This window comes from Dermacentor silvarum, chromosome 1, assembly GCF_013339745.2.
Source record: "Dermacentor silvarum isolate Dsil-2018 chromosome 1, BIME_Dsil_1.4, whole genome shotgun sequence".
Taxonomy (NCBI): domain Eukaryota; kingdom Metazoa; phylum Arthropoda; class Arachnida; order Ixodida; family Ixodidae; genus Dermacentor; species Dermacentor silvarum.
In genome coordinates, this window is record NC_051154.1 from 93,535,161 (window position 1) to 93,561,048 (window position 25,888).

Below are 25,888 nucleotides of genomic sequence, written 5' to 3' on the forward strand. Positions count from 1 at the left end.
CATATACTGGACATTCGTGCTGAAAGGTAGTGTTTTTGGGGAAGTATTAACCGGTAAAAATGAAGCACACCTGTATTAAGTCATTTTTTTTTTCGTTTTCGATTGCGAAAGTAGGTGCCAGGAAATGTTATGAAATGGGATCGTATCAACGAGGTTCTACTGTAGATAATGAATGCTGGTCTCCAAATAAGCTTGGGAGTTATACATTGTTTTTACCCTATGAATACAGCAGCCACAGCCTTATTTAGATTTAATGTCTCGGCTGGTCTTTGTTGTCTGCAGTGGCAGCAGCAGCAGCAAGAAAAGGCGCAGCCGGAGCCGCAGCCGGAGCCGAGGTCACGGACGCCACAGGAGCCGAAGCCGTGGCAGGGAGAAGCGCCGTTCCAGGTCCCGGTCCCGAGAGCGAAGAAGGCGGCGTTCGCGCAGTCCTGGACGTCGACGAGGACCACCCCTGCCTCCCCGGCCACGGAGTCGGTAAGCATTTGGTTGTTTTTTGTACCTGTTAACTTCGTGAGACCCGACGTCCAGCTATGTGGACATTTGTTAACTTTTTTTTAAAGCAAAACAGCGCTTCTAAGCACCCAGAAAGCTTGTCTTTTGCTGTTAACAAGTCTTTCTACCATCTGGCAGACTGTGGGCCAAATAGAGCATAACTGAGCGTCCTGCCAAGGGAAAGGAAGCACAGGCGAGGACAGCAGAAAACTAGGTGGAGTGATGAAATGAAAAAATTCAGGTGCACGTTAGAATCAGCTAGCGCAAGACAGGGGTAATTTAAATCGTAGGTAGAGGCCTTCGTCCTGCAGTGGACATAAAAATAGGCTGCTGCTGCTGCTGCTGATGATGATGATGAGTGTCCTGACGACATTGCGAAATAGAGATTGGAGTGTCCACACGTTTTAGGTCGGACGCCCACATGATTATCCCCGTTACGTTCTTCAGATGAGTTGCAGATCAACTTAAGACATCGCAAAGTGTTCTTAAAGGAACAAAGGCAAATACGAATGGTTTGTTTTGTAGATCAAGCAATGGTTTGTTTGGAGCACACAGTTTACCGAGTAAACGCGTGTGTCCACGATGGTGGACACTTAGAGTAGTGCCTCTGAATTTGTATTTGGTATGCATCCTTGAATTCGCATGGCTGAATTTGATTTTGGTACACATAGCTGACTGGTTGCTCAGTTGGCTGCTAAAAAGGGACACGGACTGTGGTGATGACGATGTTTCAAAGGTCCTCCCCCACTAATCCGAATGTACACTAATCCAAGTACACTAATCCGAATGTTGAAAGCACTACATTTACCTGTAAAAGTTGACATCGAGAACACTACAGGCTACCGCAACCCTGGGGTGCGATCTTGTACGCATTCCATCGAGCCGCACGCGATTGGTCAATTTGATCGTTACGGTTCAAATTGACCAATCGTGTGCGGCTCGATGGAACGGACCGCCTCCGTTCCATTTTGGAACGCGTACAAGATCGCGCCCCTGGCTGCTCCAAAATGACTCGACAGTGTCGCATTACACATTTTGTGTTGTGCATATCTACATTGGGGTTGATCGCAGTTTATTAAAATTTCACTCGAAATGATGATGATGATAATCATGATAATAAAAAAAAGTAAGCCCCATCATCTTTTACTTTGACCGCTGTTTTGTAGTGTGAATATTGACAACGACGACAGGAACGATTGAGCAGCCGTTGTTCCCAAGGTGGAACCTAGATGGTCGTTCCAAATGGTTGAAATAGGTGTAATGCATGCGGTCCCGCACGGACAATTCCGCAAAAACGACAGTCCCGCCATTGGTGCATCCAATATCGCACCAGCGCATGCACCACTGTATGCTCCAATTCCACAAAAACGACAGTCCCGCCATTGGTACATCCGATATCGCACCAGCGCATGCACCACTGTATGCTCCGTGCCATGTATTTTGTGCTGTACGCCTTGCCTTGTAAGCGAGTGACTTTCCTCACGTCGCATGCACCATGTTTTAAAAACCGTGACTGGGTTGCAAGCATTCATTGTAACAGTGCTGCAATTTAAAAAACGTTCGTCATATCAGGAAGCAGTTTCTGTAGGCGGGGTTGGAAAATCGTAAATGCTTGAAATGTGGTCATTATAGGCGATATAGTTGTATCTGGGATCGGTATAAGTGGGGTCAACTGTACTATACTAGAGTTACAGTGTCCACGTGGATGGACATTAATATCACATTTAACTAGAAGCAAGTAAAAACATTGCTTCATAAATTGGCTAAGTCCCTGCAATGAGTTTAACAGCGTAAACTCTTTCCCTACCGTGGGGAAAATGTCCGTCTTTTGTAGGTTACACTAGATTTTTTAAAAAAGAAACTATAACATTTTATGCAATACATGAAAGCAAAGCAGAATGAATCCACTTTTTAGGCGTGCAACTTCTATTATTACTGTATTTACTCGATTTTAAGCATCCCCTTTTTTTCAAGTTCGCGATGCCCAAAGTGAAGGGGGGTGCTTAGATTCGAAAAAGCTCGGTGATGCTCGGCTACGGCTACGTGCGGCTCGTGGGCATCACGAGTCCGCGCGCCTCTGCAGTCCTGCTGTGCGGCGAGATCGCACTGCGGATGCCTGCGCCACCTCGGGATTTTGACGGCTCCGGCTACGGGGGGGGGGGGGGGGGGGGCGTGAGCGTCACGAGTCCGTGCGCCTCTGCAGTCCGGCTGTGCGGCGAGATCGCGCTGCGGACGCTGCACCACCTCGGGACTCCGACGGCTACGCGCAGCGCGCGAGCGTCACGAGTCCGCATGCCTCTGCAGTGAGAGTGAGCAAGAGTGCTTGACGGCCTTGGCAATGCGCTCTTCTTAACAAATAGGGGGGTGCTTAGATTCGCATGCACACCTTTTTCCCAATTTTTTCGCGAAAATAGGGGGGTGCTTAGAATCGCGAAAATACGGTAAGATATATGTAATAAAAAAGTATAAATTGACAAACAAAACATTGTGAAATAAAATTGAACTAAACCTGTAAACATATGCTTGCATCTACAAAGAAGAAAATGCTAAAAAATGTTTTATACAGTCGCCGACAGAGTTTTCGGACTCCAAGAATTTGGACTTGTTGGATATTCTGGACTTCATAAGTGCACTGTCAGGGTTCCCGTAGAGCTAATGTGTCTTCGCGACCGAATTTTCGGACGAATTTATGCCCCGGAATCAGATTTTCCCGACCAAATCGCTCATTCCGAGCCACGCTGCCCGATCTTAGAGGCCCCATGTTGGATTTTTCGCTGGCGTGGCTTCAGTGGCTTGCTTTATAGCCTCCAAGATTGGGAGGCACACTATCAATAGAGAGCGTGCTCCTTCCTCCCGTCTTGGAGGCCATGCCCGCTCTTCTTTAGCTGACAAAACGCTCCAGGGGACGGCACTTTTTTCTTTCTTTTTTCGGTCAGCACTGTCGTCATAATCACTTAATGCGGGATCAGTTTTGGTTGCTATTTTGCACGTGGTGTCTCTACATACAGAGCACGTGTGTATTCGAGACATTGTCACATCTTTTTGTGTGTTTGTGCGGCTTCACATTTGGGAATCAGTGCCTTCGCTAGAGCCAAGTGGTGCGAAGTAATGGTGCTTGTTTCTTCGATCTCTGCCAGCGGAGGTCGCCAACGAGGTGACGTTCTTGTCGACTGTGTACAGAGACGGCGTCAGTCTTATGCAAATCCAAGCAAATCTGGTCGCTTCCAAGCGTAGTATGAGGCAGGGCGTTATTAGATATTTTTTATGCCACTCTAAGCCTAATAAACTTTATTTTTTTGGGTGAACGAGTTTTTTGGACTGTTAGATTTTGTGGACTATTTTTCAGTCCTCGCGAGGTACGTACAAATCAGTCGGCGACTGTACAAAATGTTTTGCTATGTAATAGCCACTAGCTGCAAAGAAATCAAACTTGTTTTCTTGAAAACTACTTGCGGTACACAATTTTAACTAGAAGCTCTACAGTTGGGTGTGCTGTGCAGCACACCCAACCTCGATGTGAAACATAAGGGAACGTTGCAAGTCTTGCAGTTTTACAGTCGTAACATTTCTTGCAGCTTTGGTAGGTATCTATGTTAGCTGGCTAGTGCTGAATGGCTTCAGTTGGTGGAGAAGCACGAACTAGCGGCGCATCCTCAAGTACCGAGTTGATTTCCGTCATTGTTATCGCTCTAAAAATAAAATCGGATGAACCGGCAACATCCTCTGATTTGCTGTTGCTTCAGCCGTCGATAAAAGCCACCGAAGCAGCAGAATCACGAGATCTGCGATGTTAAGGAGCGCGCATGCTGCTTTCGGAGGCGACTGTTTTCGCTGCCAACTCCGATGTGCATGCGCGTATCTTTGGAGGCCGTTTCAATGTTGCCACCAGTGGTGTGGTGGTGGGAAAGTTCAAGGATGAGGCTACTTTTGCTTTTTGCAGTACTTTAAGTACAGGTGCCCTGATTTATTGGTAGCATAGCTGCTATCATTGCCTCTGTAGAGGCTTATCGATCGAAGACTTCAGCTACAGAAGCAGGCCAGAGGACACTGTGTTTACAGTGGAACATAATGTGTATGTAGCTAGTGGAACCACTGCATAAGCATGCCTGAAATGGTACTACAGTCAAGGCTTCTTACAACAACTTGTAATTCAACTAGAATGGTCTGTTACATCCAAAGACCAAAATCTTGCACTGCATGCTAGCTCAATCTCGGAGGCCATGCGTGCACCTGGTGCGCGTCATAAATTTAAAGCGAAGCTTCCTTTGCCTCCTCTCCCCACTTTGATGGTGCTAGCAGCCGGTTCCTGCTGTGTTGCTGATCAATACGACCTCTTAGGGCACTGGGCATTTTGCCGAATAGCCAAGTAGAACAAGACGCAATAAGTGAAAAATTCAGCAGCCTAAAGTAGAGTGTGAAGAAAGAATTAAAGCGAACAAAATTGGACCAAGGCGGGCATTGAGCGAGGAGCATTGAGCTACATAAAGTGCAGAAGTGAAGTGAAGGCATTTCAGTAAATTTCAAAAAAAGCTTTGGTTTTCACTGACTCACACGTGTGCGGGATCAGCCAATGTTTCCCCCAAATTTTCGTGCTGCAAAGTGGGGGTGCGAGCATTACGTGTAAATATGGTACATTTTAGAGCGCGGCTCTTAGGTGCCTGTTCCTGCGGTGAGCGGCGGCGGCGCAACCGAGCGAATGAGCACAGCGAAAGATGAAAGCGAATGCGAACCGCAGTAGGGGATGCGACATGAGGAAGAAAGCGGAGAGGAGGGTGCAGGAAAGTGTGAGAATACTAGCTTAGTGCGGCTACGATCGCTGCAAGATGGCGCCAGAGTAGTGAACGTTTTGGCGGCGGCAGCGGCTGTGAATCGTGCCCACATGTCACCCACGCACTGGCTCGCAATCTCCAGATTAGCAAGGCAGTCGTGCCACACTTCGCTCCGCTTGCAATGGGCCACATGAGACATTGTCTGCGCCAGCCAATATACAGTGTAGACCGCTTATAACGTAAGTCGCCGGAGTCGCGAATATCCGCACTATAAGCGGTACCGCACTATAACCAAAGCAACAATTTTCAAGGCCCGCACATATGCAAAACATGTGCACCGAGCCGCCACGCGTATGCGACAGTCGAGGAATGCGGATAGAACGTTCGCATTCAATTTACAGTCTGAATCTCGTTAATTTGAAATAATTCACGCGGCGGCGCCTCCGACCGGCATTGCTCCGGCACCGCCATAGAGTAAGAGCTTAGGAGAGACCCCTCAATGTCGCACGTGAAAAAAAAAAAAAAAATGTGGTGGAAATTTCACCCTCTCTCAAATGACAAGGTCGCCGATTCTGCGTTGCGCCGGAACATGCGTGTATGTGCCGACATCTCAGCCACGCTACCGTAGCCGCGTAGGAAATGGCAGTGAACCCTTCTTTCTCCTTTATGCTTCCTCTACTTTCTAGTCACGTGTTGACCTTGCACGCTGCGGCTACGGCGCAGAGGGAAGCAGCGGCGCTGTCCCAGGCCAGCCAATGAAACTGCCCACGCCGGCAAACGCCCGCTTCCCGATAACGGCAGAAAATGAAACTTCGGGGAGCTGGCGCCGGGCCGGCTGAAGCGGCGGCGGGCCGGCTGAAGCGGCGGCGGGCGCGCGGTGACAGTCGAAAGTGAGGGAGCTACGAGGGAGGGCGAGGGGTGCCATCGAAGCGGCGGAGTTGCCAAGCCGAAATCCGCTTCCCTGCCGCCCTCCTCCCTCACATTCCACGGTCTCCACATGCGCCCTTCGCTGTGCCGTGTCGGCGCCGCATGCTCCCTGAAGTTTTGTTTACTGCCGTTATCGTGAAGCGAGCGTTGGTCGGTGTTGGCAGTTTTGTGGCCCTCGCTCGCTATGCGCGCCGTGATATTTCACGACTCGCACTCAAGATTCTGGTTTCAGCCTCACTGGCTGTTCGTTCGCACCACGTGCCCTTCTCCTCCTCTTCGTCTCTCTTTCTTCCTCGAGTACTCCTTGGGGCGCCTGTTTGAGGGGAGCGTTCGCCGTCTCCGACTTCGTATTCCCAGGCAGCCGCACTGTAACCGGTATTTAGTTTCCCGCAACTGCACTATAAGCGATACGTGTATACATGGAGTGCTATGGGAAAATTAACGGGAGTCTGAAAAGACCGCACTATATCCGGTCCTGCACTATAAGCGGTTACGTTATAAGTGGTCTATACTGTATCGTGAAATCAAAACACGTGTAGAGCTGCATTCAAATTTCGCATAGGGAGTATCGTAATCGTTGGTGAACATTTTATTTTGAGCCTTCGCCACCCCCCGGGCTGCCCGAACTGCACACGGGTGCTATTGACTCACATTCCATTCATGTATTGCATGCAACCCCTGCAGTTCTATCATTATGCAAGCTTATGTACGGCTCAAGGTGCAAGCCACCACGAAGGACGGCTTCACCTTTCTGCAGTGTGCTTCCAGTGTACCAGACTCCGTTTGCTCCAGCACCATGGTTACGGGCCAGTGACAACAAAGGAGGCAAGAGAAAAAGGTTAACAAGGCTTCTCAAGGTTGTCACATTCTCTGGCACCCACATGGTTTTCAAAGCAGATACACATTTATAGTCGAACCTTGATGGAACTTGGGTAATGTTTACCCCCGGTAATTTGACCATAGCGGGACTGCAAGATCTGGTCGAATTGTCTATAAGGTAGAATTAATAAAAACGAGGCAAAATGAGCGATTTCAATTCTGTTTATTGCCTGAAGTAAGTAGTCTGTTGTGCCTTTTTTGCTTCTTGCTCTTGAAGTAAGACTCGACCACCATGTCGCAAAGAGCACCAGCATATTTAAACACTTCCCCACTGTTGGACTGAAAAGTTCCACAGTGTTTAGCCCAGCCTCAGCATCAGCTTCACTCAGTGGCTCCAGCGGATCGTTGTCAATAACGTCGTCACCATTGCTCTCGTCAATCAGTGGCCCACAGATCTTAAAACTGTCGTCGGTGCTGTCAAAATCCTGGAAAGAGACATCAGCCAGGGCACAGCGCAAGTCATCATCACCCCTCCAGACAGGTTTCTGCTGTCCTTTGCATTAAACCAGCCTTCGTGCCTAGGGAAGCAGTAGGCACCATCTGCTGAATTTTTTGTTTTCAAGCTTTTAGTAACTGTTGCGTGCATGAAATGCAAAAACGCCTGTGTCCCGTGCATTGGGGGCACGTTAAAGGTCCCCTGGTGGTCAAAATTAATCCGGAGCCCCCCACTACAGTGTGCCTCATAATCAAATCGTGGTATTGGCACGTAAAGCCACAGAATTTATTCAAGGTGCATGAGGGGGTGCCAGGGGGGGCCGAATTAATCAAAGTACTAAACAAGTTATTGTACTGTTTGTTGTGGAACTTTTTAGTGCATTTGAATAAAGTGAAATTTCGAATTTATCAAGGTCGAATTAACGGGAGTCGAAATTATAAAAATGATCGGATATAAAAAGTAAATCTAATTTTTTAATGAATATTTCTGCTGCTATAACAAAACCAAAAAATTATGAAATTTGTGACTATATTTGTTATAGCGAATCAAATTTTTTGCATGGGGCTCAAAGTATGTATCCTTCTAGAAAATAAGTCACAGTTGTCAATGGATTTTTAACCACCTGTTTTTTTTTTGAGCTGTGCAATAATTCGGACTTCCCGCCTTTTGCCACCTACCCTTAGAGCTCCTATATAACAGCAACCGAAATTTCGGAGGATACCACACAGCATGCCAATCAATTTTTCGGACATGATATATGCTTGCATTGCTACACACATGAACAGAGTTGCCGCCATGTCAACATGGCACCAAATTGCAAGCTGATAAACTGCTGCTGTTTAGGCCTAGCAGCCCCTAGCGAGGCCATGGCCAGCTCCTTTGCAGTGCCACTGTATAGGAGCGGCCTTTTGTGGCCAAGTTCCTGTGAAACTTACATGATTGTACAAAAAAAAAATTGAAATGTGCAGCAAGAAGTAACCATAAATGACGGTGACCATAAATGAGGCACCTTTGTTTCAGGAGTCGCAGCCGAGACAGGCGAAGACGGCGTTCTATTTCACCCAGGCGAAGGTGCGTTCACTCTTCTCTTCTATAAGCAATGGATATAGCTATGGTGCTGAAGTGCAAGCTGCTGTAGTGCGTAGGGTCCTATGCACACCAGAGATATTATCATCCATTATTTCCAGTGCCCACTTTCTCGTATCGTTGCCCTTATAAGAGATACCAACCACAGCTGTTTTTGAGTTGGCTCCAGCATTTGAAGATGCAATGAATGCAGTGACTCATTCCCAGGCAATTACTGTGAGCACTGTACTCTTGCAGAAAACTATATTCTTTTGCAGAATGGGTAATTTTTATTTCCTTGGTGAAAATCATGTCTGGTATTAAAGCATTGATGCTTACTGTAACAGTTGCAGTCGAAAAAGATAAATTATAAGTAGGGGGGGGGGGGGTCATTGCAAAGGTTGTTTTCCCCTTTTTTGTAAGCTTCAAGCAGTGGCATCAAGGATGCCACTTCTTCAGGATATCATAGATGCTTGAGTACTGCTTGAGGATGTCATAGGATATGTGCAAAGCCTGATGAATGAAGTTAAAAGCAACAAACTTTGGCCAGTAACTGCAAAGGAAGCAAGAACTCAAGGCACTAGTGCAGACAGCGTCACCACTTACTACAATTTGCTGCCACATGAGGCTTTGCGCTGTTACCCGATTTCGTGGGACATGCAGCTTCACACATCCCAACCGTTCTCGACCGCCGCTTTTGGTGCATGTTGTGCTTGGTATTTCTACTGTTCACATTTGAATCTGTCCAAAAGTGGCTTGCGCTGTTGGTTTTCGAGAGATTGATGCAGCATCTTGTTTCCCAGCATTAGCAGCGTCTGTTCGGCAAGGTTTGGTGTTTCAAACGACCATAGCCCCTGGCATCTATAAAATTAAATGGGGGACAAAAGCGATTTAAGAATGATTAAGAAGTTTAGCACTGTTTCTGGCATGCTCATGGCATACCGTTCGGAAAAGAGCTTCAAAGAATGCACGTCCAGGGTGACAGGAAATGCAGCAGTGTGTGCAAAAGTGTGTGCTTAAACGCGTGTTCTGATTTTTGTGAATGGCATCTTCAGAGCCTTGTTTTTGAGCACTCTATAGCTCGATTCAAGATACAGAGTGTTTATAGGTGATCCCAGTCTTACCATTGGAACAGCTGAAAAATCTGCTCACTTTTCGACTACATGACCCCATCCTTTTCCGTGGTTCAGCTGGTGAAGAGTACTTTCGCTCCGTTTATGGTGACGACGATTATCGGTGATGATAGTCATTAGCAGTGCTGTGCTGCTTGCGTCGAAAGCTTCCTTCCCTTTCACTGCTCTGAAATGCAGCCGGCTGTTCGGTTGGCGCAACATATCTCGTACTTGGATTCAAAGTGCCTCCGGAATCAGTCCGCTCAGTTTTGGGCGATGACAGCAACCATCTGAATGTGCCATAAAATTGAGCCAGTGGTTCGAAAATTCACATGCATGGGCTGTACCTTGATGTGCAAAAGTGAAACAAATGGATGAGTGCCAGAATCTGCTTTAATATGGAATTGAGCATTTTTGATTATTATGGAGTCTTTTTTCATCATTATAATCATATTGTTCACATCCTAGTATTCTCAGCGTTATCAAATTTGTCATTACACTGCACATTATGACGCCTGCTTTAGCAAACGTACATATAAAGCACAAGGAACAAACAAGTAGTTTTTTTTATGTGTCGTCATGCTTTGTCAGCATTAAATTTCAAAAGGCAGTCTTGTAAGCCTGTTAATGAAGTCTAAAACAAATTCACGTCATCTGCAATGATGGTGGAGGGAAAAGGGCACTATTTCTTTGGTTCTGAATGACCACGGCATATGGTACCACTATCTCAAATATGTTGCACTTAATTGTACTGTGGAACCTCGTTGATATGATGCTGTTACAAGTTTCCCGCGCCAACATACCTTCCCTGCAATATTAGGCCGCCTGTCTCGCGTGAAAACGCGCACTTGTTTTCTTATTCCGGTACCAGAAAATCTCCTCTTGGGTCATTGCATGCTGCATTCACAGCTAGTATTTCCGCCAACCCTATTGCAATAAGCATCTTCACCTATCTCTTTCACAGTACATGGGGCGTAGTGCTGTTCGAAGTGTACTGCATGCTTTTAGTATGTGATCACCCAAGCCCGCCGCAGTTCCCTGCTGCAGGTAGCATGAAGTAAGCATTATGTGTCACTCTGTCACATCGTAGACATTGTATAGACCGATCCCACCGACCGATCTGCGCATGCGACGATTTTCCGGAAGTAGCACTGCCACCATCTTGGTTGTAGTCAGCTGGTCAACCACACCACCGCTCGTTCAGTACTGCGCACGAGCTGTTCACGAGCGAGTGTTCACGAGTACTGTGCACGAGCGAATGTTGAAAAGTGCCTGCTGCTCTTTCATTTCGGTTGTTACCCGCTGATTACGCGTTGAGTATCGTATTAGTTCGAGCTTTGTATGTAGTACATGCTGATGTACGCGGTCGTTTTGCGTTACTATTTTTGCACAGGTGCATCTCCGTGACAGCTACGTAATGTTTGCTTAGCGATGGACATAATAGGATTTGTATACCTGTTGGAGACAAGTTTGAAATGCGGCTTCGGTAACAGCAATATCTAGAAGTTCTTAGGTAAGCTAAGCGGCGTTTTTAACAGCGGAGCTGTTTAATTAAGCCGGCCGTTAGTCCTTTCGTCGCGGACCAAAAATGTGGGCTGATTCTGGCTAAGCATGGTTGCGACTACTTAAGCTTAGTCGGTCATCGATAGCCAATCAGCTAATCGACAATCGATCAATAATAAATAAATTCTGGGAAACGCTGGAGATGACTCGGTAGTGCTTAGCCTAGCCGAAATACATGGCCAATACCATGCGGTACCCAATTGATAGCCAATCAATGGCTAATCGACCAATACTCAATAATTTCCGAGAAATGCTGGGGATAACTTGGTAGTGCTTAGCCTAGCCCAAAAGCCAGGACTACCTAGGTGCCCATCAGCTCCGCTGTCTCTAGCATTGTGCCTCCAGTGCAAGCTACGCAAATTTTTTATTTGCATTCAAGCGAATGGTATGCTTGCTGCTTCGAAAACTCCGTCTGCGTAGCGTGAGGCGAGCGTCCCATCGTTTGCGCACGTGAGTAGGCGCCGCTCTCCATTATGAGCAGCCGCGATATACTTTCATCAGTGATTCATCAGTGATTCGTGCTGGTCGATTAAGCAGTTTAAAACAGTCTCTTTGCTGTCGCTGCTAGTGTTGGCAGAGACCTCTTGCCCATGTTCGGGTGGCACAGCTGAGCTCCCTGGAACTTCAGGCTGGCAGGTGAAAATAAATAAAGCCGTGTGTTTCAGTCTTATAACACTCTATTTATTTATTTATTTACAATACCCTCGGGGCCCAAGGGCATTACAGAAAGGTGTTGGTTTTGATTACAAAAAATTTTAACATTGGGTGCTATAACGTAAATTGATTCCAAACTGTTTTGATTCCAATTTCTGCAATCAGCTTCCACGATTGGCCAAAACATTTTCGGGCCACTCCCAATTTCGCCTGTCTGTCACGCGACGTCACAAAAAACTGCGATAGCTCCCCATCTGATATAATGTGTATACACTGATTATGCATGGATTAAACTGCACAAAAGAAAAATAATCATTTCTGATTCGATGCCTCTTCACCATTAGCCCTCTGCTATTGGTCCAATGTTTTCTGGCTATGCCCACTTCGCCTGTCTGTCATGCGACCTCACAACACCGCGAAAACTCACCACATGAAAGTGACGTGTGCGCAAAAAAAAATGCATTAACCCTTTCACTGCCGGGTTTTTTTCTGACTGCTCCTCACCCCCTGCCGGGTATGTTTTTCATGTTGGTTCAGTGGAAATTTCATGCTAGTAATGCACCATGATACTCCACAGGACATGTAAAGATATTCATCAGCAGTTCTTGAATTTCTTCGTCTGTCAAAGTGCGGACGCACGTGGCGTGCTGACTCGCCATGGCTCCTGCGCTCTGCCGAGACGAAGCGACGCTGGTGTAAACACATGCGCTCCATCTGTTGTCTAAAATTTAATTTACAAGTTCTGTGTTTAGGTGACCTCTCCATAGATCGCGGGGCATGAAAGCAATTTTTTTTTGCTTGAGTTGTCTCGGGAGTGGCAGGGAGTGAGTTTAAAAAGCAACACCAGTATACTCGGGAGTAGCAGGGGGAGCGCGTGGGTGGTTTCACGAGTTATTTCGGTAGTGGCAGTTAAAGGGTTAATATGCCGAACAAAACTAAAAATTTTTCTGAATAGCCACAGACTACCCCGTTTCGAAAGGAATAGAAGATGGCTGCCCGCCGATCGCTCAGGCCCTTGCTACTCGCACATGTAGTGAGCATGTATTTATTTGCGCATGATAAACCTTTTTGCGTGGCAGTAAAACGTTATCGAGCCCTTTCGGCATGCATACGACATCGCTCTGCCAAGTGTTCCTTGTTGAGGATCCATTTTAGTGGCATTCTTATCTTATCCCTCCGTTGCACGCCGCCGCGGTTTTCGAGCACCCACCGCAAGCTAAGTAAGGCGAAGCTGACCAATTGGAGAAGCCGGCACCACGCTCTTCATGCGGTTATCTATTTTCACTATGCTGGCTCGGCCCCATCGAAACCCTCTCCACTAGAGCGTGCTCCTCGCCTTTTGTCAGCCAATTAGATAAGAAAAACCGCTGTGTGTATACAATGTTATTGGTTTTTAAAGCGAACAAAGGGGACCTCCTATAAATGAGGACAGTGTTTGATTGGGTTGTTCAGACAACGCTGCGGGTCACCACCCGATGCTTGCGTTGGTGGTTACGTAAATTTAATGTCAGGAGTTTGGAATCATTTTACGTTATAGCGCCCATGAACAACAGTAAATATACATAATATTCCAAATATAAAAGAGGTTGATAAATAAAAAAGGGTTAAAATAAAATTAGTGGGTTTTACGTGCGAAAACCACGATCTTGTGAGGCACGCCGTAGTGGGGGGGCTCCGGAATAATTTGGACTGCCTGAGGTTGTTTAGCGTGCCCCTAAATCTAAGCACACGGGTGTTTCGCCCTTATCGAAATGCGGCCGCTATTCATCCCCGTGTTTCTTCTCGTGCTGTGTATTACTAGTACCACCTATTAATCCGTTGGATGAACGTCTCTCAAAGCTTTCGATCTTAAGGGAACAACACATAGAATCCGAAGCCTTTGTCCCTTGTGCTGCTGTTGTAGCACCCAGGAATGCAGCAGGTGAATCCTCCCATCACACAATGGCTCCACACGAACTATAAAAATTGCCAAAAATCGTTCGGAAACAGGACGCACAGGCACTCCGGGCGGCTGGAGCGGCCGGGTGACTACAAGTACCAGCATGCACCGTGGCTACGGTGGCGTCGTGAAACTGGTCGGTGGGATCGGTCTATTCCGGTGTCGCCAACCAGCTCGATTTCGTTTCGGTTTCCTGTGACAATGTGCGTCTCGGTGTCGCTTGAGCCTCACCAGCTTGCGTGTCATCAGCATCTGGTCTCGTTTTGACATGCCTGCTGAACGGGCATGTCAAAAACTTCACTTCCTGCTGAAATGCCTCGCTTTAAGCTCCTGGCACAGGCGGAATGTGAGTAGCGCAAACGTAAGTTTGGTGAAGCCGCAAAAAACAATGTGCATCTCAAGCTGCTCAGACCCCACCAGCTCGGCGCACGTGGGCATTTTGTGCTGCAGTGATTCGCACAGCGCCTCGCATTACGTAGATGTCAACTACAGTTGAGTCCGTCAAATTTTTTTGTGACTTTGGATCATACGTTTTCCCAGTTAGTACATTTTTTCTCGTGTTTTTTTTTTTTTTTTTTGAAATTGTATGAGTGAGGTTATACTGTAATCAGTGCGAAGAAAACATGCAGGTACATAGTTCATGAATACAGTCAAACCCGGCTATAACCAATAGCATGATTTTCCAGAATTTGTAGAATATATCAAATGTTTTGATATAGCCGAGCCCACTTTTAACGCATTTCAGTACCTAGTTTGTTATACAGGATATTGTGAAGTCGGGCGAAAATGTGCTCACGAAAGTAATGCCATGCCACTCACCGCGCATAATCTGCTCTGGAAGCAATTTATTGTCCAGTAATCTTCACTTACTTGCAGTAGGTGGTGATCTTTAGTTTTCATCGTGTGCCTAGCAACATCTACGTGAATTGCATTCTCAACACGTGAAATAATGTCAAGTCTCCTTCCTTGGATATCAGCACTGTAGCGGCGCAGCACATATGTCACGGAAAATGCTTCAGCAAAAGTTGGGCGAGGGCGATCATCTTCCGGCAGTGACGGATGTGACAGCCTTCTGCATTCGGCCGTTGCTGTGCTTTGGCTTAAATGGCCGCCTTGTTTTTGAGGATAGTGCTCAGCGTGCCTCTCGCGCTCCTAAAGTGCACTGCAAGTCCAATTTTTTTTATCTCCACATTCGACACGGTGAAGAATCTCCACTTTGTTGCAAAGCAGCAGAGCTTGCCACTGCTTCATCGTCATTTTTTAAGTACACAGAAGAAAGTATGAAAGTAAAGAAAGTATGGAGGATAAAAAAATGAGTGTGGTTGTCGTCGTGCACAACCGATATCACATCACCCTCCTTCTCTCCTCACCGGTCTCCTGATGCCTGTTCTGTCCGGTTTCTCCAAGTTTCTCCTTGATGCGATAGGCTTCAACCTGCAAACACTGTTTTTCTTTCTCAACCGCTGCTGCAGCAATGCAGCTCTGGCGGCCCGGTTTCGCCGGTGCTTTGGCGCACGTTGGTGTTCATCGATTGTGTGCACTCCAATGTACAGTTCGCTATAGAAAGTACTATCGACCAAAAAAAAGTTCACGGACCAGGGGATCTGACAAAAAGCTGAATATCACCGCAGCCTCAAAACACAGCCTGGTATTCCCATTTCCAAGCTCTACTGGTATATGCGAACAACATTGTGATGTATGGTTTTATTGGCTACTTTTAAAGGCTGCTCGGATATTTAGCGTTTTCTGAGATCCTGTAGTCCGTAAACTTTTTTTGGTCGATAGTACATTTCGTATGAATAATGCTAAGACAGCTTCGAGTGCCCGGTATAAAGCACAATTCGCTCTACCTGGGTTTGTTATAAACACGTTTGAGTGCAAAAGCAAACAATAATCACTGCCAAATGCCATGTCTGAACAAAGCGTAAGTGTGAATAATCACAGTTTGCCCTAAAAGTCTGGCTCCCTCTACAGCACAGCATCCTCTACTATGTAACCTCTTGTGTTTTAGGCTCACTATGGTCAGGATGAAAGTTATTGCATTTCGTTTCAAATTCATGCCTGATCGTGCGCTGTTGACCATGTTATATACTAGAAAACTTTTGGAAAAATATAGAAATTTGCGAAAAGTCAATCCCCCAGATACAGTAAAATCTCAGTGATACGAATTTCGCGGGATTGCATGAAATATTCGTATCATCAAAACATACACAAAATCAAGAAAAAAGAAACTTACTTTTCGCACCAAAAATTTATAATAGTGGAAACCCGTTGATACGTTCCTCGCTGTTGCGTTTTCCCGGCTGCTACGTGGCGTTCTCGCGGTACCGACGTAAACTTCATTGACTTCCATGTATTAAGTTCCCCTTGATACTTCTCCAATTTGAGTCTTACCTGCATTTGTAATTCCTGCACCTTGCGTTGCGTTTGAATGTGGCCGTCATGTAAATTTAGCGGTGCAGCCAGCTTGCACGTTGCAACAAGTGACCGGCACGTTGCAGACACGGCGTGGCCGTGCGGGCACTGTATCTTGAATGCTATGTGCATCGTGTGCGCCCGTGCAGGCCTCATCGTCAAAACAATCTGCGATGTTGTTGAAGTGCACCTAGTGCTGGTAGCTTCGTATGCGCTGTGCTTTCGACGTTTAGTTCGCGTTGAAGCAAGAGACAGCATGAAGGTCAATTCACTCGCTGCTGCTGCTGTGCTTCCTTACTTCAGTGTTTTGACAGCGAGTTTCCGCTGTCATCGAGCGAGATGTGTTGATTTTTACCTGTGCGCGCGCGACACCGTGCTTGTTAATTTAGTTGGTAAAGGAATGTTTACATGTTTATACGGCCAGTAAAACTACTATCCTTACTTTGTACAGCTGTCTACTAATTTGCTATCGCAATCGTTGCTTCACCTTACAGGCGAAACTGCAACTTTTTTTTTTTTCCTGCGAGCCTTTGAAAAACGTATCAACAGGGTTCTACTAACCGTGTGCATTTTTTCATGCCCAAATCGTCAATGATCACCTTCTGAAAGGCATAAAAGTGCGCGCACGTGATCTCAGGAATGTTTTCACACGCCACTGAATGCCTCAGCACGTCAAGTGCAGGGGGCGTTCGGCCGTCGGGGCTGCTACCGCGGTCGTCGTTGCTGTAACGGTCCTCGTCTACTTTCTCGCTGGTCAAAGCATCAGCTGGGCTGTGATGTCCGCTCCACTCGAGGAGGGGACCAATGAGAGATTGCACAGCCGGGTGACGTAGCTGGTTGGTTGGCGACTATGGACCCCGCCCAGATCTCGCTGTGCCCGCGTGCCTGTGCCGGTCGCTTTGCTGGCACGGCCGCCGCCGCTGTTGTGCGTATAATCCACAGCGGCGCGGCAACGCATTCGGAATGGCCGATTTTTTTCGTATTTTAAGCAATGTATTTCAGCCGGGGAATGTTACGAATTAGTATCACACCGAAATTCGTGCCAGCCGTGGTCATATCACCGGGGTTTTACTGTATATTGAATTCAGATAGGTATATCAAATTTTGGCCTAGTTTTGCTCACTGCGCATATGGATGGCTCGTACAAACTGCAGCCTTTTGTTATTGGCACAAAACCAGATCGCCACCCTGCTTCAAGAACTGGAGATACCTGCGCTGCCGTTTGTCTTCTTGAAGACAAGGGCTTTCCGCAAACAGCATTTTACTATAGTTCTGCAAGCGGCCAAAACAAATTCGATTCCAACCCCCACTTGGACAGATTTTTACATGAGTTTGCATTTAACAACACTGCACGCCACATCCGCACTTTGTGAAAAGACCATTGTGGCAGCGATGCGCAAGACACGTTGCTGTGCGATTTGCAGGCCCACTCTCTGCACTGAACCAGCTCTGCTTGCAGCGTTGCGAGTTGGAATGGACATTGCATGCTGAAAGCCACTTTCGAATGTAACAGCGTCTCTGTAGTGTTGCAGTCACTGACGCAGTGGCTAGAGGGGTAGGACCAAGAACGAATGGATCGCCGTGAGGTGTTGGAGTGCAGAGCAGCATGCAAGAAGGGACCGGCAGAATTGAGGTGGACAAGGAGTGAGGACAACTGGTTCCAAGAGGAAGCCGGTTCGGACTGTGAAACCGAACACAACTGCCTGGTTGACTGGTTACCGCCTTATTGTAAGGAGCACATGGCCAGGCATGTTATTTGCTGACTTGCTAATCTTAATCTACCTTGGGTTTAGGTGGCATTTTAACTTGTTCCTTACCATGCTACTAGGCATCGATCACCAGTGAACGATGTTTTTGAACGCCTTTTTTTAAAAAACGCATTCCTGGATTCATAGCACCATCTCGGTGATTGTATACAAACTAGAGTTGGTGTTTCTGTGGGTTCACATTTTTACCGTGTGAGCGTGCAAGTTTAAATGTTGAAGCGCACTTCAGCGGAGCGATGGCTTCGACATCCGAATCTGCGTGCACTCGAAAGAAAGCTGTTTTGCTTGATCCCAACACTGCTTGAAGCAATCTTTTGGATTCTTTGAGAAGTGATGACTTGGACATTGGTGTCGCGTCGTCAGAGTTTAGTTCTGATGAACTTCACCAGACCTGCTGGGAATGTTTGCTGTTATCTGCTGGTAAGTTTCGTTTTCGCCTTCCGTTTTGTTTATTGATTTCTAGAGCAGGTTAAATTGCCCTGTTGGTGTCAAAAATAATATTTTCATTATTTATAGTGTGTCCATTTCATTTGCACAAGACGTGTTGACACCAGTGCAAAGAAGAGTTTCAACCCCAGAGAGATCCGGGCATTGACCTCGGGATCGCGCTCCGTAGTGGCCTGTTTTTTAAGGTGGAGGTTGTTAGTGCTATCTGTGTCAACACCAACAAATATGCATGGATGCATATCCTTGCCAAACCAACATACAGTGAGAATCCGTGCCATGGTGGCCACATTTCGGTCGGGGTGAAATGTAGAAAACACCCGTGTACTTTGATTTAGGTGCACGTTAAAGAACCCCAGGTGGTTCAGATTAGTTCGGAGTCTCCTGCTACGATGTGCCTCATAATCGGATGGCGGTTTTGGCACGTAAAACCCCGTAATTTAATTTTAACATACAGCGAGAAGGATGGCTCGTGGAAGCAAGTGACCCCTGTGGAAATGAAGTTCATCACCCTCCTGCTGTACATGGGAATAATGGAACTGCCGCAGCTGCATTTGCATTGGAGCGCAGCACAATTGTTTTCTGGACTTCTACCACCAAGCATTATCTCAAGGCAACGCTTCACTTCGCTCCTGGCCATGCTGCATGTTTCTGACCCAGAAACCAACAACTGTTTCCTTGTTTGCAAACAGCGTGACATCACTGCGAGTGTCTCTCCCATCTGCCATTTCTTCGAAGTGGGTGCTGGTTGGCAATAAACGTTCATGCGACCTGGTGTCTCTGCGTAAAAGCGCTGCTTGTATATCAACTGCCACGATCGTGATTTCAGCATATTGCTATGTTTTGAAGCGACAGCATCTATGAACTGTGCTTGGAAAGTATAATGGTCCCCGTTTTTCCGGCACAACAAAGAGCATTGTTGCTGAGTGCATGGTTCCCAGTAGAGATCCCAGTAGATTTTCCTGTATTCAGCATGTGATTTCGTAAGAACGTGCCTCTTCTGTTAATGAAACAGCCACAAAAATTTATTACTCTTCGGATGCGAACATTTTATCACAGAAGATGCACATTTTGGCGGTGCCGAAATGGTGCTTCGCTTAAATTGCTGGTCTTCGGACTAAAATTTGTATTGCATTGTTGTGAAGGTACCAAGTTACACCCCATTTATTTACACTGTGGTGTTAAACGATATACAAGATGAACTTTGGCTACAACTATCAGCCATACCCATCACGGCGGCTCAGATGAGCCGTACCCTGTGGTGGCGCCTGAATTCAGATGAGGGAGGAATGCAAGAACACTTGTTACTGTGCTTTAGGAGCTCGGTAAGAAACCCTAGGCGGTCAAAATTGATTGGGAGCCTTTCCTTACAGTGTCCCCCATAAGCTGCTGTGCAGCTTAAGGATGTTGAACACCATAATTCAATTTAAAATATTAGTCATGGTCATGTGAATGTACAAAGCAAAAGCATACTAAATACATAGTCTGTTGCGCGGTAATTTTACTGTGCCTAATGCCTCAAAAGTGCCTGCTTCCTCCTTTTGCTGCTCTAAACTTCCAAGACCAAACTTTTGCATGTTTATGTGCATGATCACAGCATAAAGTTTTGCTATAAAGGTGAGTATAACAATAAAGAAAAAAAGTTCAGTTTTACTTATGACCCATCAGATCAGCTTTAAGACGCAATAACTTCAGTGGTTTGCCTTTTGTGCATTCTCCTTGGTGAAATATATGCACGCAGCTTTGGCAGTGGGCAAAATGTGCTAGGAGCTCATTTATAGTCATGACCTTTTAGTCAAAGATTATGCTGTTTTTATTTTTTTCTTGCACACAGCACAGATGGCACTGAGATACATGCGCTCGCAAATCGTTACGTCTCATTCATTCTCACTTGTTCAAAAATTACGGGTCCTGAAGTTCTATCGGTGCCTGATCACTACAACTGGCCTTATTACACCTAACACGAATCCACAGTCTCGCAAGCAAGATGTATTGCTAATCACATAGTGCGCGCACGCACATGCATGCACGCACGTACACACCAACAAAATGTGAGTTTCACTACGCAAAAATCAGCTGATATTGTCGCTGTTAATGCTGCATACTTCATCACACCACAACAAACGTGGCACACATCCATGGAAAAGCCAATGTTATTCATCGCAGAATCCATCACAGACCACCACGTGGTTCACGTGTGCAAACAAACAAGAGGCCAGTGTTGCCATATTTTCGTCGCGCAGTTTACTACACACCGATGTTCTCTGACGCACAATACTGCTAATCTGGCTAAAAAAAAAGAGAGAGAAAGGAAATGTGTCCACGTGGCGCCCACCTTCACCAAGCACTGCTCGACTGCACCTTGCAGAAAGCCGGCGGCAGGTGTGTTTTGCCAACCAGGATCAGTGCATGTGTGCCAGTGACGTGTCATGCTCTGACGTCGCCGGTGTGGTGCGATGTACCCTAGGAGGGGTCTATTGCTCCACGACATTTTTCCAGCATTATCGTGAAATTTCATTGGATGAAAGAATGGTTAAATCTGAAATTTGGCAATACATTAGAGACAAAGTTGTAAAATGGGGCTTTAAATTATTAGTTCTTGCGGGCCTAAAAACCAGCTACGCCATCCAATTCACAGAGTGCCGATCGGCTGGCCTTTGATGTGGTGACTAAGCTTTGCGACAAGTGCCTTGATCGTGAGTACATTATTTAAATTGGCAATTTGTACACCTTGACCTCTTTTCTTCAGCACCTCTTAAAACGCGAGACACTAGCATGCGGCACAGCACGAAATGATAGCCCGGGATTCCCCACAGAACTGAAAAGCATCAATTGGGAAAGGAGAGATAAGAGGGGGGGCATCCACTTCTTGCTGTGAGACAAGGGAGCCCTGTAATCTGCAATAGAAGGATTGACGTGTTATGCATATTGTGAGCACAGCACACGCTGCTATCTTGCACATGCTTGCCAAACGAAGAAAGAAGAATGGGAAGTGGCCGCAAATCGCAATGAAGAATGCACAATTCATTGTTGAATGTAGCACCAGATGTTTGAAGTTAATAAATCTGACCAGCTGATTGGCTCGTAGAAGGTTTAGAGGAAATGCATCCGCTGGTGGAAGACGTCATTCTTCCACTGCATCGAGATCACAGCTGTGAACAGCTATATTATTTTTCAAGCATATTGCACACGGCATACACAAACACCTGAGCTTTCTAGGCCTTCTCGGTTTGACCAGATGGCCTTGAGGACAGAGCTCATTGTACAGCTCCTAGAACTAGAGGACACAGGACCAGTTACTGTCCCTTCTGCACCAGCTCCACCACCCATAGCTGTATAGCGCAAGCCTGAGAGAAAGGACATCCACCGGAACTAAGTGCAGTGATGCTACCTCTGCGCCAATTGTACCGTACTGCGCCGAGAGCGAACCCTGTCACATCTTGCTACATTTCAGCAATATACGAGAAACCTGTGCCCACCCTGTGCCGAAAGGGTTGCTCGGGCTTTTGGAAACGGTGACCGCAATTTTGGACACTGTAGGGTGTCTCACTCGATTTTTCGAACATGAGGCGCACAATGTCTCGGACATGGTGGCCGCGAACAATTTTACCCTATTTAAATTTGTTGCCTATCCTCCGTTTTTGTTGGCGAGGTGATTTCACGGTTTTAATAATGGTGTACGGCCGCTACTAAGACTGGTCGACTCTGCATTAAATCGGCAACTTTCGCCGCTGGATACTGATGAAGTGCCGCTGGGTAGGACTAGCTGGATCGTACCGTCGTGCCAAAAATTCGCTGCCAGCTTACGTGGTGGCGGGTGCAGGTGGCCTCCATTGCATTTGGACCAGTAAGTAAGCGACATGCTGGCAACTACTGCAAACGCTTTTGCGAAGTTTGTTATTGCCCTTACTGGATGGAAAGGCAAAAGCTCGCATGTTGGCAGAAAGCTCCAAACTGAATTCACGCATCACAGTCTAATCTGATAACATTGTACAGTCAAAGGTTGCGCTACGCATATTGAGCTATGTGACGAGAGAGAGCACCTGCCATCGCGATATTTTAAGTAAGTTGTGTATCAGTGAAGGACAGTATAGGATGAAATTAAGGAAGTTTTTCATATCGTTGGCGTTGTAAAAAGCATTGAAATCATTTTTCAACTGCCTGTGCAATTATACGGACGTTTTTGGAAGAAATCGAAAAATCTGTCGGCAACTGTTTTCATTGGTAAGTTTACACTCAGCATGCTAATTACAAATTCAGAAGCAATAGTCCTGACGTATGTGATTATGTAGCATGCCAGCCTAAAAGCCTGGTGGAGCTGATAGCAGCTGTGCTACTGCCCTCTCGCGGCTCACATTTCTCCGTCGTGATAAGCTACATCAATTGGGGGTTTGCGGGAGGGGCCAGAGGTCTGTCTCGACTCCCGCCTAAATATAAATGCGAGATTAACCTAATACTGACAGTCAAATTTGATGATCAATATCTCGGAATAGAAGCATTCTTCAAGAATGAAACAGTTTAAACTTGAACTCAAATCGATCGCTCAAGTTTTTATAAACATATATACCAAATCTTGAAATAAAAAAAATGTATGTTTATTAGCCGGCTCTGTTCATTCGCAGAAGTTGTGTATGCCAAGGCAAACTACCTATGTAAGCATCAATTTGCGTAGAGAGCAGTAGTTTCATCAAAATTTCCTATGTTTTGAGGACTTGTATAATCTGGAGATAACGGCATGCGACAACGCAAAAATAAAACAACCGCCAACTCTATTTAGGTCAGTAAAGGAGAGTATGCCTGCTATGTTAGGCACTGCTAAATTATCGACATCCCTGTTTACAGAGGGCTCCGTCTTAAAGGATACATCTATAGCAGCGAGATCACTCAGAAAGTTATCAAAACACTTCCAAAGTCTGCACTTAGCACCCCCAAGTGCTTCTGTGCTTTTATAAGTTGGCTTTTTAACCGCATCTTAGGACACCATCGCTTCGTCGCAGTCTAGAGTAAGGACTTCGATGAATTGAGGGGGAGGGGGGTTCATTGGGTTTGGATTGCGTAAAAACTCCATGTAATATAGTTTGTGTTCGCTTTGGTAAAGCTGCTCCGAAAGTCCATTTTACTGCTCTAAAGTCAATTGTTGGCTACTCAATAAGCTGCTCCGAAATGGCATGGATCAGTAGCGTCACTGAAAGTGCTACCAGGAAAACAAAGTTGAACGCAAGATGAATGTGTATTAATGCACATGCAACATGCATTTGTGCTTCACAATGAGAAACTGTTTCGGCGACTGGCACACCAATCTGGCTGAATGGAAAATTTCGACTCCAAAAGTTATTAAACTAAGACTTTCATTTTTGCACTTATATTCTGCTATGAAGTCTTAAATGTTTTGTATCTGTCATAATCATAAAATTTGTCGTGAATGTAGTTATTTCCGTTCATTTTTATTACGTATTTTGTAATTACTGTTTCTTTTCTGAAATGTTCCTTTGAAATGTGCATTTAGTACCTGTGTTGGTATAATATTAAGATTGAAAATCATGTTTCTGTTGAAAAAAAAAAGTGTAAGTAGGAACAATCGAAAACTTGAATATTTCACTACGTCATGTAATATTTCTGAACTCACAGTACTTGATTTGTGGTTATAATTCTTTAAAGAACTGTTGTCACGTGTTCATTCAACAATTTGTATATTTTGCAATTTCTCGAACTTTTTGTCGGAAATGTCACTTCTTGCTCAGAAGTTAGAAAAATAGGCTGGGGATTTCTTAGATTTTCAGTAAATTCAAAAAATGATTCATCTGAGGTTGGTAATAAAATTTCACTGTAAAGCTTTCACAACAATATTACTTGGTATCAAACTTTTTTCTGCTGCTTGATTACATTCTATAGCTATATACCATATTCACTTACCCCTAGACAAAAAAGGAACTAGGATTTCTGGTTGCCACAGGTATTTCAGATTTTTCTTTGGTTATTGGCTACAATCTCGACAGTGTGTATTTAGAATGCAATCCTGAGAAAGATGCAAAAGGTTGTGGACAATTTGTTGAACTTCACTGAGCGCTCCACTGCAGAGAAGCCATAAAACAAATACCACTCCTTATAGTTCAAGTGTCGCATTCCACCTCAATTGTACATCCTTTACTTCCCTTTTAAAACTTTTCTGGGTATTAAAGTTAATGTTATTACCTATATTAGTCATGATTGAAGGGTCCTGCAGCAAAAGCGTTTGCTTTCCGTAGTTCTTGTTCTTGAAGCTCTGATTATGCTTTATTGGATTGCTATACGTATTTCTGTCATTTTGTATATAAAGGCAGCTTTGATATGCTATTTAGAGTGACTTACAGATAGTATGTATAATTCGCTGCTAACATGTTATATTTCATAAACTGTGGGAATGGAGGAAGGTGTTTCAGATCTCAATAATTTTCTTTCAGCATAATACAGTTGAACCTCATTATAACAAAGCTGCATTGACCATGAAAATACCTTCTTTATATCCGGTATTCATTATAAGTATCCACACACATATCGGCAGAAAGAAAAAAAAAATGCGTTCACGTCATTGCAGAAAAAACCCAATGGGGTTGTCTCTGATAGGCCATCAAAAGATCTGCAGAATTTGATAGCCTGGCGGCATCTTTCTACGCCGATACAAGACACGGGAGCAAAAATAAATACCCTATTTTTCCGCATATAATCCGCATTCTCACATATCTCGCACCCCCAATTGCAGCACTCCGGGAAGAAAAAAAAAAAAACACCCGTATAACCTGCAGAAATAACTGCACCCAACAAGGCTGATATCTTATGCACGACTCCTCCACGTTGTATCTTCAGTGAGTGGCTCTGTTGCCTTCCTCTTTGGCAACGCTGATAATCTTCTGCAATGCTGTAAAGGACCGCCATTGAGGGCCGCTCTCGCAATCCAAGTTCCGGTTCGCCGGTGCTGCGTGCACTATTTGCCAACCCGAGAGAGACGGAGTGATTGATTGTGGAGAGAAAAAATGCAAAATGGCGATTCTAAAAGTGGAGAAGGGGCGATCATGAAAGAGGTATGAGGGTGCTTCAGCATGCGGGTGTGGGGATTCCTAGGAGATAACAAAATAGATGGCAGTGAACGTTGCTTTGAGGGGTGGCTTCATATCAGCGCTACGCGTACTGCCGTGGCTTTACTGTTCTGCACCTTGACCTTACTGTTAAATTTTTCTAATTTTCAGTGCAGCTTATATAAAAAAATAGTACCCACACGTTCTGCAGGGTGCACACAGGTCCTTGAAATCCTTGAAAACCCTTGAAATTGAAAGTTCCGTTTTCAAGGCCTTGAAAGTCCATGAATATCTTTTCCGTCCTTGAGAACCCTTGAATTGTTGGGGTTTTAACAGGGTCCGACAGTGCGACTCGCATTATACGGTGGTTGAGGG

The 25,888-nt window shown here is 45.6% G+C and overlaps 1 protein-coding gene across 3 annotated transcripts in view; it reads left to right on the top strand.

The window, feature by feature from the left end:
- The window catches only part of LOC119432574 (RNA-binding protein 39-like), a 104,064-nt gene that overhangs the window by 21,763 nt on the left and 56,413 nt on the right, over positions 1 to 25,888 (top strand). For 2 of the 3 annotated variants that reach the window (XM_037699745.2, XM_049671055.1), the window contains exons 4-5: positions 283 to 474; positions 8,524 to 8,574. In XM_037699745.2, the coding sequence (XP_037555673.1) occupies positions 283 to 474; positions 8,524 to 8,574 (243 nt within the window). The remainder of the gene's footprint in view (positions 1 to 282; positions 475 to 8,523; positions 8,575 to 25,888) is intronic. The other variant, XM_037699738.2, reaches the window with a different exon arrangement.